This window comes from Pyrgilauda ruficollis, unplaced genomic scaffold (assembly GCF_017590135.1).
Source record: "Pyrgilauda ruficollis isolate IOZ18807 unplaced genomic scaffold, ASM1759013v1 scaffold53, whole genome shotgun sequence".
In the NCBI taxonomy this organism is placed as follows: domain Eukaryota; kingdom Metazoa; phylum Chordata; class Aves; order Passeriformes; family Passeridae; genus Pyrgilauda; species Pyrgilauda ruficollis.
The window spans coordinates 1,402,734-1,417,388 of record NW_024526933.1 but is presented as its reverse complement, the minus strand read 5'-3'; the positions used below and the strand labels follow the sequence as shown (position 1 = coordinate 1,417,388).

General features: G+C 37.2%; 1 protein-coding gene across 1 annotated transcript; it reads right to left on the bottom strand.

The window, feature by feature from the left end:
* Positions 1 to 4,062: 4,062 nt before the first annotated feature.
* Positions 4,063 to 13,707, bottom strand: LOC121360716 (protein FAM240B-like). The gene is made up of 3 exons (XM_041480773.1): positions 13,653 to 13,707; positions 7,711 to 7,859; positions 4,063 to 5,320 (listed from the first exon to the last, which is right to left on the bottom strand). The coding sequence occupies exons 2-3, from the start codon at positions 7,854 to 7,856 to the stop codon at positions 5,188 to 5,190; spliced, it is 279 nt and encodes a 92-aa protein (XP_041336707.1). The 5' UTR covers positions 7,857 to 7,859; positions 13,653 to 13,707; the 3' UTR covers positions 4,063 to 5,187.
* Positions 13,708 to 14,655: the final 948 nt, after the last annotated feature.

Sequence of the window (14,655 nt, the reverse complement as noted above, 5' to 3'; positions counted from 1 at the left end):
AACATTGGTGCTGCCTACCAACAGTCACTCACCTTCCATTAAATGTTAGTAGGATATTAGCACCATTTAAGGGATGGTGTTTGAGAAAAGTACAGATAATTATGAAGGTAGCACATGATGATCCACAGTTAAGTTTGGCTTCCATGGTAGTATAATCCCCTTTCAATCTGTTTGTCAACCTGTCATTTTTGGAGCTTGAATTTGCCCTGCTTTCTGTCCATTTTAGCTTGAAATATGTTTAAAACACTGGCTACTAAATAACACACAGATGAATACAGACAGCTGAAAGAGCTGGGAATAATAAGTAGGGTTTCGAATTGTCTGTCCTGCTTATTGAATTTTTTTATTCAATTTTGTCTTAAATGTGTAATGTGGATAGATCCTGTTATTGGTAAGAAATAAATAATATAATAATATAGTAATGCTGAATTAATGAATGGAAGCATTCTCAGGATGTATAAGAGTTTCTAGAGCTACTCTGTGGTTCATTCTTATTTATCTACAGATGTCTTTTTCAATCCAGAAGTATTTGATATGGTTTAGTATTCCTTATTCACACTATGATCCAGTTAAATGCTGTTTATTAGGAGGGTAGAGAACAACATCCCTTAGGACACAGGCAATTTATGATTAGTAGGAATATTTGGTCTACAAAGTTGGTAATTGTCCTTGTATTCCTATAATTTAACTGTAGAAGTGAGCCATACATGCTGTTTAGTGGCATCAGAAGCCAGATCTATTCTGAGTTTTGTGTAGGGAGGCTCTGTTCCATTACATGCAGCTCCAGTGGGTGAGTTGACTAAACTGTGTTTAGTTGTGCATGCTAGCTCATCTACATGGTTAATTAAATTATCATTCCTGAGCTCAGCTGAAGTCCACCTTTAGATTATATGAAATGTGTTATTGTGCTTTGATCCCACTTATATTTTTTTGGTTGGGTTATACTCATCTACATTAGCAGGTGGATGAGCACGTTACCAAGCAGCTCAGTAGATCAAAGTGACTGCTGCTGATGTCCCCACATTAGACTATGCATGGTCCAAGGGCTACATCAGACTCAATTTAATTTGGTTTGTTGGACCAAATAACCCCTTTATGTGGTGTCTCAAAACTGTCTGAAGAGCTAGTGCTTGTCTCAGACCCTTAGAGGTCAGGGTTCTTTCATACACACTTGGAACACAGCTTCTGGTCTGGTTTTGGTTCTTCAGAAAGAAATCTGGTTTGTATACATTAAATTGACTCCAAACCAGTATGTGGTATATGCAGACAGTCAAGGGTTTAGCTTAAAAAATGTCTCTCCTACTCTGAATTTAAGTGCACATTCAAGCAGAGCAGCTGACAGGTGTTGAGTTGTTGCATCCTCCCTCCCTATAACTGATTGTGTGAGTGCTTTACCATGGTGTCCAAATGAAGTCAGACTGCAGATTAACGTGGTGTTTACAGTCACCCTTTAGACTGCCTTGATTTAAGTAAGCCAGGCTTCAACCACTGGCCACAGCTCAGAGTTACTTTAAGAAAGCAAACTGCTGTTTCTCAGACATTAGTCACTGGTTCCTGGATCAGACAGTGCTTAAAGACCAACAATGTGAATGGATATAGATTGTGCACACCGTGTCTGTCATGCACATAAATCTGGGCATGCTAAGTGGGTGCTCCTCAGCTGACATCAGTATGCCAGCTTAAGTGAATGATCCACACCTATTGCATCATATATCATAAACTCCCATGACCAAAATACTAGCCACTGACCTATCCTGTGCAAAATTAGTTGTTTACTGACTTAAGCAAGTGCCAGGGCTGGTTTATGTGCTGATGTGAGGCATGGTAATGTCTTGCTAGTGCAGGGTCAGGGTGGTGCTGATTATGCAGATTATTATTCAATTAATCTCATTATATTCAATATGCATTCAGTTTATTTTCTATTAGACAAATTAATAAACCTTAAGGAAAAAAATATGGGCAATTAGTTTCTCAAATAAGTAGCCCAACTTTCTTAATATGGGTACTGTAATCTAAATTTTTTTTTTTTTTTCCTGTTGGAAAGATGGAGGAACTAGGAACACGGGAGTTAAAAAAATTCAGCTGTAGTCAGCTGAAGTGGCCTACTCTCCTAACAGATTATGCTCACTGAATATCCTATTTTATAAATGGCTTCCACATATACGAATGAGACAGTTTTTTAAAATATAAAAATTCAACTTGAACTGACTTTTGTTGGTTTGTTTTTTATTGACAGCCAGGTTTAATATTTTCAGTTATGTATGAAATGTCTAAGTTCAGGATTGAATGTCACCAATTCAGGGAATAAAGCAAAATGGCGAAACATTATCTGCCACCTTCCTGTCTGCCTTCAGATTTGCAATTTGCAAGCAGCATATCTGACTACATCCAGCTGCTAGACTTTATTATTTCTAGTATCTGATACCTGTCTCAGTCTGGTTGTATGTGCAAGTAGCAGTGAAAATTGGATGAACACCTGCATTTGGGAACAGGAACACCTGATGGTCAATACCACAGAGTTGTTAGGTTACTGCTGTCATGTAAAATGTGTGCTAGAACAGGTAACCATGACTAATGCATATGCACTTGAGCAATGCAAAAAAGAGATGGTTTTTGTTAAGCATGCGAGCATTTTGGTTTTTCACGCTTGTGGTACGTACACTACACTATTTGTTGCATCACAACTGAAATAGGTTCCATGCACTTGTGAAGGTGAACAATGCCCGCAACATTTCATTGGTGTGTTGCTAATATGATACCAACTGCTTGTAGTGGAAGTCATTTCACATATCCCTGGATGCCCTGAGAGCTCCTTATAGAAAAACTACTCAGAGAGCTAAGGTTGTTTTTGGGGGAGTGCTGAAATTTCCTTTGTGTGAATTACATTTACTTGTGTTGTCCTTTTCATATCTTACATAACTTCATAAAACAACCAGAAAGAGCATCATAAAAGTGTTCCTAATAAATAAAACCATTGACATTAAGTGTAAAAGAACAATGAATACTTATTGAGCCAGCTTTTCTTGGATCTTTTCCTGTCACATTGACATGGAATAGGGATAAGCTGCACTGATGTGTGTGGCATTTCAACACCATAAATCACTGGTTAACCTAACAAATCGAACAGATCTGGTTTTCAAAAGTGGAGAATCTGGCATTTCTCCATTTCAATAGCCCATGTCTGTTTCCTTTAGTGATGGCTACAGAAAGGTAAACCACTCCAGTTTTTTGTTAAGTGGCAGCTAATTCAGGTTTTGTTTGATCTACCTCACCAAAGAAATTTAGCTTAGGTGTCATATTTTGGGAATGACATTCCTCAATTTAGTACTCCCACTAAACAGAAAAGCACAAACCTCTGGTGGCAGATGAAAGGCAGAGATTATATCTTGAGATAAGAACAACTTACTGGAAGCAGTAATGAGATGGGAAAACAATACTAATAAGAAAAATACTTAAAGAGAGGGTGATGTACAGGCAAAAATTACTGACTGATATGCCCTACGCCAAGGCACTGAACAGTGGCCGATGAGTTACCCACCCAGACTGTTCCCCCAACCCAAGCCACTCCCACGTTCTTCCCAAAAGCATCCTGGACTTCCTACTCCCAAAGATGGCAAAAGGTGCTATAGAATAACATCCAGACATGGTCATGGAGCTCTAGGTTCCAATCCCTCACAGCTACTGTTAAAAGTTAACTCAGTCCTGGCCCAAACGAGGATACTGGGTTACAGAAAGAACTTCTTAGAGAATAATAGGAAATAAGTGGATGCAGAAGGGAAACACCAGTCTTGCAGGGCAAAAGCGGTTACAACTTTATTATTTTTTCAGCATTGTTTTTCTAATGGAAAATAGCCACTAAAAGAAACAATTACCTACTTTTTGGGTTTGTTTTTATGAAAAGAAACTGATACTAAAATCCCTTCATTTTTCAATAACAGAACAACATTTTGTAAGTTTTTTATTCTTTTAATCTGTCATGGAATAACAACATTTTTGTGACAGCTTTTTTTTTTTTTTCTGTGGCAGAATTTCACATTGTAACAGTGAGAACATCAGTAAAACTTTGTGTTTAATTAAATATTGTTTTAAAAGGATTTTAAAAGCATTTCTGTGAGGTCAAGATGATTTAATTTTTGTTCTGTTTTGAATTCCTATCTACTACTTTAGTATAAATATAGATTCAAAGTAAATTTTTGTCTGGCACAATAATGTTAGACAAAAATAGCTGTTTAGACTTATGAGTCTTCTCTTGTTTTCCAAAGTTTATTTGAAGAGAAAACAAACAAATATTTTAATCCAGAAGGCTAGTATTCAGACACACAGACATACAGGTAAATAGGGCACATTGTTACTACCCTGTGTTTTGTTATTCCTACCTTTGTTTCATCTAGCCCAGAAGAAGATGCAGGAGTTGTTTGGATTAGTGCATGTCAGGTATGACAACTGACACTTTGCAAAGCATTTCCGTGCTGTTATGATTCATTGCCTTCTATTTCAAACTCTCACACTGACTTGCTCTTACTACTCTAACATTTGTCAGACTGGCTCACAATAAAGACTACTGGCTCAGTAGTCTTTTTTTTGCATACCCCAAGAAAGTAAAAGCAATTTTTTTCTGTTTATTCAATTATTAAGATCTGTAAATGTTCTTAAATGTTGATCAGGAAAGCTGGTTTTTTTTCCCCCCTCATTAAAGAATATGTTTCTCCTCCTGGCCAGCTGATCAGGCTAATCCTTAACCGCCTCTGCTACGGCTCATCAAGACAGACAAAACATTTTATGTCTGCATTAAGCCAGACTCCACGAGCTGTGTAAATGTAAATGTGCAATTTTGCATGCAGCTGTCTGAATGTATTATTCTTATTAAGCAAGCTGCCCTCTTTCCTGGGAGTATGTTGTTGTCACTTGGAAATGCAGTTACATAAGAGAGTCCTGATACATCACAGAAATAATATATCATGGAAAAATTAGAATTGTCTGCTTCTCATCTATTCCTTTGCGCTTTTTTCCCCTGTGGCATTATTCTTACACTGAATTTCAATAGGACTTTAATAGTAGCTCTAGTAAATAATTTGGAGAAAGGGCAGAATCTAATCATTTGGTTGGTCAGCAGTGTAACTGCTGGTTTCTAGATGCATGCAGAAGGTCAGAATTAGGCCCAGTGCTTGCTGCGTCTGCACAGCAACTTTAAGCAACAGTTTTATCTGGTGTAGGAAGAGCCTCGATAGACAGTGGTGTCATTTGTTCTTGCCGTGTTTTCATGTGCGCCTGGACCTGCCTTACTCGACCTTCCAGCCGCAGAGTCCATTCCTGGCGAAGTCTGCAAAGAGAGTACAAGTGCTTAGCAGTTATTGAGCCAAATCCTTCAAATGTATCCAGGGCTTTTCAGCAGGGCCGAAGCTTTCCTCTCTTTCATCACCAGAGCACTTGTCCTGTATTTATTTACCAATTACACATCCCTCTAGCTTGCTAGATTGGGAATGCAGGGGAGAAAAGGATAGTGCTGATACTATCAGTGGTTGACATTGCTGGATTCCAAATGAGTCAAACAACTGCTGAAATACTGTCGCTGTGAAGAACTCTGTTTTTCCCTCTGGGGTATTCTCAAAGCCACACAGATGTACTGCCTATGCCGTAAGGTCATTCAATGTGTAAATTAAAAAATACAGTTTTTCCTCCAACCCCTCAAGTTATGCTGTAAAATGCTGTGGAGAAGGGCAGGTTGAACTTAAAATATGTATTTTTTGGTAAAAAACAAAACAAAGACAACTCTGTAGACCCTGTAGGTGTTAAATGAAAGGAATTGATGTCACATGCAAGAGGAGCCACATAGCTCCAAGACACTCGCATAGTAAAAACAGAAGAGAAAATCTCTAGGGACCACTGTAAGATATTGTTGGCTGGGTTGTTTTCAGAAGGAAACGTTATGAAACACCTGACCCAGCAATGCTGTAAGATTAGATATTATATGGTGATGCCAAATGCATCACAGAATATATGGGGTTTTAAATTACCTTTGGTGTGGTGAAAAGAAGAGCAGCCAATGATTTCATCGGAGAATAACTCAGCAGTAGCTCTTTCTCATGGGTGCTTGTGTTATCTGATTCTGAGTTTGATTTTACATTGTGTTTTAAACTACTTAGTCTTCAATATTCTTTTGTGCGTATAGATAAGCCTCAAAAGAGAGGTTCAGTGTCAAAAACTGAGCACTAGCCTTTATGTAAAACCACAACATTCTCCCGAGTACCTCTTACATGAGGTAGTGGATATGTATGTTTTGTATTGATAGTGTCCATTACCCCCTGAAAGTATCACTTTTTTCAAATTTTAGAACACTTCGTGAACACTCTGGACTTTGACTGGGCAAGTGACTTTGAAGGAACTTGCTTGGGTCTATCTCAGTTGTGATGGGTCAGTTAAGGCGTATTGAATATGTAAGTTAACATATATTCAAGGCTCTTTCATGACATTTCTTCTCTTCAGAGCAGAACTTTTAACATTTTAAACTTTGTGAAGTCAAAAATATTATCTAAGCCATGAATTGCATTTTATTTGCACTGTCTTCTCCTAGTAGTCTTTTGTGATCTAAGGTGATAAATGTTTCCAGTGAAGCTGAGCACTTTCATCATATATGTTGTTTCTCCAGCAATTTTGTAATTGGGATTTGAGAATACTACTGACTAGCTGGAATAGAACGCAGGAAGAAAGATTGTCTACATCTGACTTTTTTGAGATACAAGGCCTGCCCAGACCTTAATTTCCAAGTATCTAAATAATGACAGTATTTCCTTCTTGGGCACCGGGGTCAAAGTACCTAGAATTTTTTCCAAGAAACAGCCCTTTAGCAGGACCTTCCAATTTGCTGAAGTCAAATTAGTTTATGTGAATGTCCCAGTTTTGAGAAAAGTTTATGCAGGTAAACATTTGTTAACTTCAGGAGGAAAGTACAAAAGAAAACCACATGAGACATGGTATTTCTTGTCCTCTATTTCTGCCCATTAATAATTAGGGGATTCACTTATTGTGCAGGAGACCCTGGTTCAAAGTTCTGAGTTTTCACAAGTTAAACAAATATTTGAAGTCCACCACACTTGTGCAGAGTTATCTGTACCACAATACAGCTATATAGCTCTCTCTGTAGGAAATCCTTGTTGTTTTATACTGCTTTGTAAAGCTCCCCCCCTCCCCAAACTAAAACAAACAATAAACCCTCAAAACAACAAAAATCCCACAACATTTTCCATTGAATGGGAAAATCTCATTGTTTCATTTTTACCTTTGGGTTTATATGATGTGAAGGGCTGTTAAACATGACAAAGGTGCCATGGGTTTTTTATTCTACAGAGTAGGTGGGTGGTTGTCCCTTTAATGTAATACTGTTTTGTTTATTTGTGTAGCTTTACCAGTTCCAGGTAAAATTCCTTCTATCTTCTGGCTGTCACAAGCCATAATTCCAAAGTGCTTTATTTTTTCATGGCTATGCTCCAAGGCCTTTGAAGAATGCTCATGAGGTTTAGGGGTGAGGGGTGTCTGAGTTTCCATGCAGAAGAGCCATGGTAATATGAGACAAGCAGCTGTGAGAGGAAAAGTGCCAAAGATCCAGAACACAATCTGTGCTATGAATAAAGCAGTACAATAACAGGTTACCTTATTTTAAAACACGTGATGACATGCCTTGCTGTCTTGTGGAAAAGAAAAAATGCCACTTACTTGTTCAGGGCACTTTTGCTTAGCCTAGACTCTTCAGCCTCTTGTTGCTTAGTTTGCTCTTGGATGACCTTTTCCCAGAAGTTCTTCAGCTCTTCCGCATCATGACCACCCATCCTGTGGCATCTAAAGTTCGTATGCTTGCTCATTTTCTGAAAAGCAATTTGGAGGTCAGAGCAGTCAAAAGTCTGACCTGAGGCAGATACTCTGTTACTTATCCTCTTGAAATTTCATTCTCAGGAAGTGCTATTAAAATAAATTATGTCACCCGAAAAGAATAGGTAACTGGTGTATAGTCTGCCTTGAACCAAAATATAAGGCATTGAAATAGGCCTTGGGTGACAGTTGAATGGCATAACAATATTTTTGCTACTGAGTAATGACTGTGCATGGTGCAGTTCACTGAAATATTGTGGATGCCTCAGTATGTGTGATATTTTAAGTAATTTTAGAAGAACTTGTGAAAAATGCTTTCAAATATAGTGCCATTGTCACTGCAGTTCAGACTAGATATGAAGGACTTTCCTATTTTCTATTGTCCATATTCTTAAAACAGATCATAGATGTTTTATCTCAGGGAAATGCATTGCTCCTAAATGATTCCTTTTGCTACTTCAAATGACGTCATGGACAAAATATGCAAGGGAATTATGAATCTGAATTGAAACACACAGAGTGCAAAGCCCTGGGGAGCTTGTTATGGTCTTGTTCTATATTTTATCAAAAGTCAGTCTTAAATACTGTTAAAAGTAGCGCTCATTGAATTACAGGGATCAGTTCCAATAAATGATAAGAATGAAAGAAAATAGGTGACTTTGTCCCTGCTAAATGCATGTTATTGAAACATTAAAATTCATTAAAATTCTCATCACGTCTGATGTCCTTGCTGATATTACTGTATTGTGTTGGTTATCAGATTGTAATGGTACTTTGAAAAGTTAAGCTCTGTTGCCTATTTCCTGAATCAGCCTCCTCCACTAAGTCCCACCAGGAAGTAGGAGGATACAAGAAAGAAAAACCCCAAAAACCTAAACTACAGGGTTTTCCATGACTAGATCAGCACTTAATTTGAGGGTTACTATAAAATAAATCCCTTTGCTTCCTTGTGTTTACCTGTATTCTGCTATCATTAGATACTTTTGCCAACACTCCACTCTGTAATGGTGATGAACTAATGCCTCATAGACCCTGATAGGGACTTGTGAATCTTCTTCCTTGATGATTTCATAGCTTAGGAGCTATTCTTGATAAATACAACAACGGCTATGCTATGCTAATGTAGGCCAATCTGAAGAAACTTTTGCTTTGTACAATGCTGTAAAGTGGAAGATCAGAGTAAACGTAAAGGACAGTCAGATGTAATACAATTAATGCAGATTTCTGGAAGGTTACTATCAAATACAGTATTTGAAACTCCTGGCACCTTAAAGGTAAGTTTTAAGCTAAGTTCTGGGCATCTTCCTAAATTGAATATTTTAGATTTGTCACAACATTAATTAATAATTTTTTTTAAAAAGACCTGTAATAACAAATAATTTATCCAAACTTGGTGCAAAGTCTGGCTGGAATGGAAAAACTGTTTAACAAAAAGAAAAACCTTTTTGAGATACATTCTTTTTCCATTGAAAAGTCCAGTTGCTTAAAGAACAGTACAGTCCAACTGGAGTGATAAGCATGATCATGTAATATAACCTCCTGTGTGATGGAGTACCTTGAGTTGTTGGAACACTGGTCCTCTTCACAGCAAGGACAGCAAGAGCTGCACTATCATGAAAACAACCAGATACTTTTCTCTGACACAAACAGCATTTTTCTAGTATTTCCCTTGATGTGGACTGGTCATGCTGTAGATGTAGCACAGCGTGATACAGCAGAAATTGTTGCATTGGTGCGGGTAGAGCAGTTCTACTAACACCTTTTGCTAAACCTGTTGTGTTTGGCAATGAATATGGTCTAAATGGGAATATGGGTAATCTTAATAAAGTTTTGTCTCACTCTTGCACTCCAAAATAATAGTATTATTTAAGGCTTCATCTTGCAAGTAAATATGCATGTCACGGATGCACTGGAACATGCCCTATCTGTGTCCTAATTCCAAAGGCCTTGAGCAGTGTTAAAATAAACGCTCTGGTAATAGCTTGTTACAGCGAGTGATGGAATCTGATTATTTCATCATTCCTGGATCAGCAGGTCACACAGGTCTTCACACCATTTAGAGGCTCTTCTATCACTAGCAGCTGCCCACTTGACACTCTATAGATAATTATCCCATTGCCTTAGAAGCCAAGTGCAAGTTGCTGACAAACTGAATCAGTGTGCCCTCCAAACCCTATTATACTTTGCCTCATATAAGAATCTGCCATAACACATTAACCTTTAATTAAAGATTAAATTTTTATGATTATTAAACTTTTAGTTGATGTTCTCCAAATGGCAAAAAGAGGGTCTCCAGTCTTTATCTGCGATTTAAATTGGTTAGATTTTGAGGGGGTGCATGAGGGTTTTGACTGCCTTAAGCTTTGTCTGCTCCACTTAAAAGAACACACTGTGATCAGAGAGGTGCCCAAAAGATGGAGGTAGTTCTTCACGGTCTGCTAGGTTTGTGGGTCTTTTTGCAAGAACATTTGCTACTCATTCCGAGGAATGTCAGTGACAGTTAATATTTCATATGGTGTTGCTGTGGTCCTTGCTAAGACAGATTCTTGAGGTAAAACTTTTGAAGATGGTACCGTCTGCATTGCTGGCCAACCTCTTTCATGGTATGATGTGTGAAAGCATCATATTTTTCAGCCTGGCATTACAACATCTAGGTGCAGAGACTAGAGTTCATGTGTACTGGTATTAACCTGCTTTTCTTTATGCTAATTGAAAGATCTTAGGAGCTTGGTTTGAATTTCTGAGTAACCCTTTGTATTAAAAAAAAAAAAATCTTTATTATTGCTCTAGATAACATGTTTTGTTGATGTGTGATTTTTTCTTTTATAGATGTCCCAATAACATAAATTTGATTTACACTGACAACTGGACTTAATGCCATCAAAGTTATTCTTGATTCCTTCACTCAGATGACTCAGGGCTCATTAACAAGTAGAACAATTAGATTTTCCCTGTAAATAAAAAACATACTTTCTTGCAGTCACTTGGCCAGTTTTGTCTGGATGGACAGTGGGAAAAGAAAATAAGTTCATCATTCCAGAAATATTAAAGGAAAGCCAGGGAGGTGTCTTTCTGACTCCTAATGGAAGGTTGTTTTACCATGTTAATCTACTGATAGGAACGTAAAATAACCAAGAGCGAGCACTTCTATTCATTTAAAATTATTCATTCAGAAGACCTGAAATATCGTAAGCATCATTTATGAACAGAAAATTTATACTATAAAACTTTCTGCAGTATATTTTCTACCAAGGGTTACTAAAATGTGCATAACACTGGTGCAAGATAGAGTCCCTTATTAAATATTCAACTAAGATAGTTAAAGAGGAACTATGATTATATGGGCTTTGCAGTCTTACCTGCCCATATGAAGTATAGTTTACTGCTTTTTTAGAGAGCCAAGCTGATAAAAAACCATTTAAATTAGGATGAAATTAGAGCTTGGTTAAAGTGGCTTATGCATCTGGTAGCTGTGATCTCAACTGTCAAAAACATGTAAGTATGTACGAAAGAGTTTTTACAGCATTCATCATTTACAGAAATTAATTTATATGCTAACATATTATTAATTTATGGAGAATGTCTACAAGAAGAAGTAATTGTAAAAACAAAATTAATGGCACAGTAAAAGAAAAATCTCCTACATTTATAATCAAACCATAAATCAGAGGGCCATGCAGCAAACTGTAAGACAGCAAATCACTCATGAAACACAGCACCTACATATAATACAATGTTTTAAACTCATAAAATCATAGAGACACAGAATATGCTGAATTGAAAGGGACCCAAAAAGATCACTGAGTCCAGCTCCTGGCCCAGGGCAGCACCTTCCCTGAGTCACACCATGTGCCTGAGAGCATTGTTCAAATTGTTCTTGAACTCTGTCAGGCTGTGACCGCTTCTCTGGGGATCCTGTTCCAGTGTCCAACCACCCTCTGGACGAAGAACCTTCTCCTGATAATCCAGCCTAAACCTCCCCTGATCCAGCCATTTCCTTGAGTCCTCTCACTGGTCACAAGAGTGAGGAGGTCATTACCTGCCCCTCTGCTTCTCCTTGTGAGGTCATGTCCCAGAAACAGTTTAAAGGAAGTTTGAATTGTGAATGATGAGCAGCTTTCCCTCTACAGATTTAGCCCATACAAGGGGGAGGAAATTTTGCTTCTAGCTGTAAGTCATATGCACAACTTTTTTTCACTGGCACAAAATTAGTATAGGAAAAGCGAGTGGTACAATGTTCTCTTATTTAATCTGATCTGCATTTGAGTGTGCTTTGGTAAGGCATTAAATTAGCAGGTTCCCAAATGCTCTGAGCTTAGCCCCTGCCTCGTCAGAATATATTGAAATAATGTAATCTTAGTCTACCTCTGCTGAAGTACAAAAAGGAGTTTTAAAAAATATCCAATACTAGCAATTTCTCCTCTGCACACTTTGTAATTTCTGCTTTGGACTCTTTCTTGAGAAATTTTAAGAACCAGAAATGGCTCTTGCTGTTTTGAACAAAATTGTTATTTTGAGTTATCTTTATGTGAAATAAAAAGTCGGAGGAGAAAAAAATTTCTAAAGTCTCAGGAGCCATTTTTTACCTTTTTTCAATCTTTCTATTTAACATGTGTCTTAAGATAGCCATAGTCTTAAAAATTCAGTGTTTTATACAGACAGACTTGTAGGCAAAATATTTGTGCTTTTGTTTTTTAGTGAGAAGTATTTCAATATATTCAGTAAAACTGTTAGTTAAACATATTTGAAGAGAAATATCAATGTGATTTTTAGTCTGAATTATGCATAATTTAAAGAATAATTGGTTTGGCTAACAAAAAGAAAATAAAACTTTATGCTTTTTCCTTACTGGAAAATAGTTTAGCTAGTAATGTAAACTAATATTTGAATATTTCCAAAGTTTATTTCCAAAATTTTTGCTGAAAGACAGTCTTTAACAATAATTATATTTTCTATATGTATATATACATATCTTAAAAATATTTCCTTTCTAAAAGTTGGAGATAAGTCTAATTTTAACTCTTTTCATGAATTTGATGATTCTGCCAATTTTAATATGGAACACAAGCATATTCCTGGAAGAATTTCCACAGTAACTTCAGAGGTTTTTTGGTGACCATTGTAAACAAAGGAAAGATTATCTTTGACTTTAACTAGACTCAGTCCCTTGGGTCATATCATGACCATGCGCTGGTTTATCTTTGTCAGTACACTAATTAATATCCTATTCCTTTTGCCCTTCACCAGGGTTTGTTTGCCTAAGCATGGAAAGTTTTCCAGCATTAAATATCTACTACAGTACAGTTCAAAGCATTTATAATGCTCCTTTAAAAATTAAAAAAAACCAAACAAACCTCAGAGCTCTGAAAAGTTTTAAATTACACGTAAAGAATGCATAATTTTGATGGGTATCACGTTACATGTTCCTTTTATGGTGGTTTTCCTTTCAGTTGAAGTGTGAGTAATTCAGAAGTTCTAGTAATACCAAAAAAGATAGTAACAAATAATAGCTTAATAACTGAAGTTATGACTAGAGTGAAATGAAACAGTGGTAGGATACCTCTTATGTTTTATAAATCACATAGGATCAGAATAATTTTCATAAAGGTAGGCTGAAATATACAGAATTCCAGGTCATGGAGGGAACAAGAAGAAAACATTGTTCAAATTTGCATGATTTAACAAAACATAAAATTAATGTATACCCATGTATATCTAGGCAGTTTTAATAATCAAGACAGGAAGGGAAAATCGTATTTTGGCCAAAATACAAGAATATAAATGCTTACTTTGATTGTATAGTAGCTTCCTCTTCTGTCAAAGTATGGTTTTCTTGAGTGATTACTGAATCATGTCAGTTTTACCCCTGGGCTCCCCTTTTCAAGAGAACTCCAACTGCCAGGAATAACTGATTAAATCTATTCATCCGTCACTCATTTTTATTTGGGAGTGATGACATCTGCTATTATGAATTAGCGTAATGGCAGGGGGAAAAAAACCCCAAACCCACAGTCTCATTTTGTGAAGCCTGCAACACACCACGAGGAATGACCAGACAGTTACAGGGCACAAACTCTGAATGCCACGTTTGATCTGTGCTATAAATTTTGGCAGGTGCCACTGATGTCATAACTTGGCTCCGGAGAAACCGTTACTCAAGTAAGATCCCACAAGTGTGGATCACTGTAGCATAACTTCCATATGACTTGCAAGAATTCAGCACCATCCCCTCCAAGAAAAAGGATAGATCTGAAAAGAACATGTTGAATAGCACATCTTGTCTCACGTTTGTGCTTCTGAGTGACCGACAGATAAACAGATTTCTTTTTCACCTCTTTTGGAGTGTTGGTCTGTAAAAGCACCTGGTAGACTACATGACAGGATACCAGCTAAGCTGTTAATACACTCAATACTGCAGGAATCTGACCAGCTGCAAGCTGAAACATAGCATATATAATTTGCTACAGAACTTAGCACTTCCACTTCTTGGACAGATTATTCCTCCCTCCACTGGTACTCCTGAGGGAAGAGAAAAACACAAGCAAGTAAGGTGCTACTTACCCTGACAAAGGGAGAGCAGATAGTGATACACTTTCTGCTCTCAGCTTTTATTGGCAACATGACTGCACAACCTTTTGGTAGTCTGTCAAGTTCCACCTTGAAGTTAATTATGTTTCTTACTCCAGGTATTTCTAGTGAAAACTTGCTTCAGACTTTTCTGTGCCAAGTACTGTAAGTTTTCTTTTAATGTAAAATCTGAATGTATTCAAGAGACAAGTTACCCTTCTCATG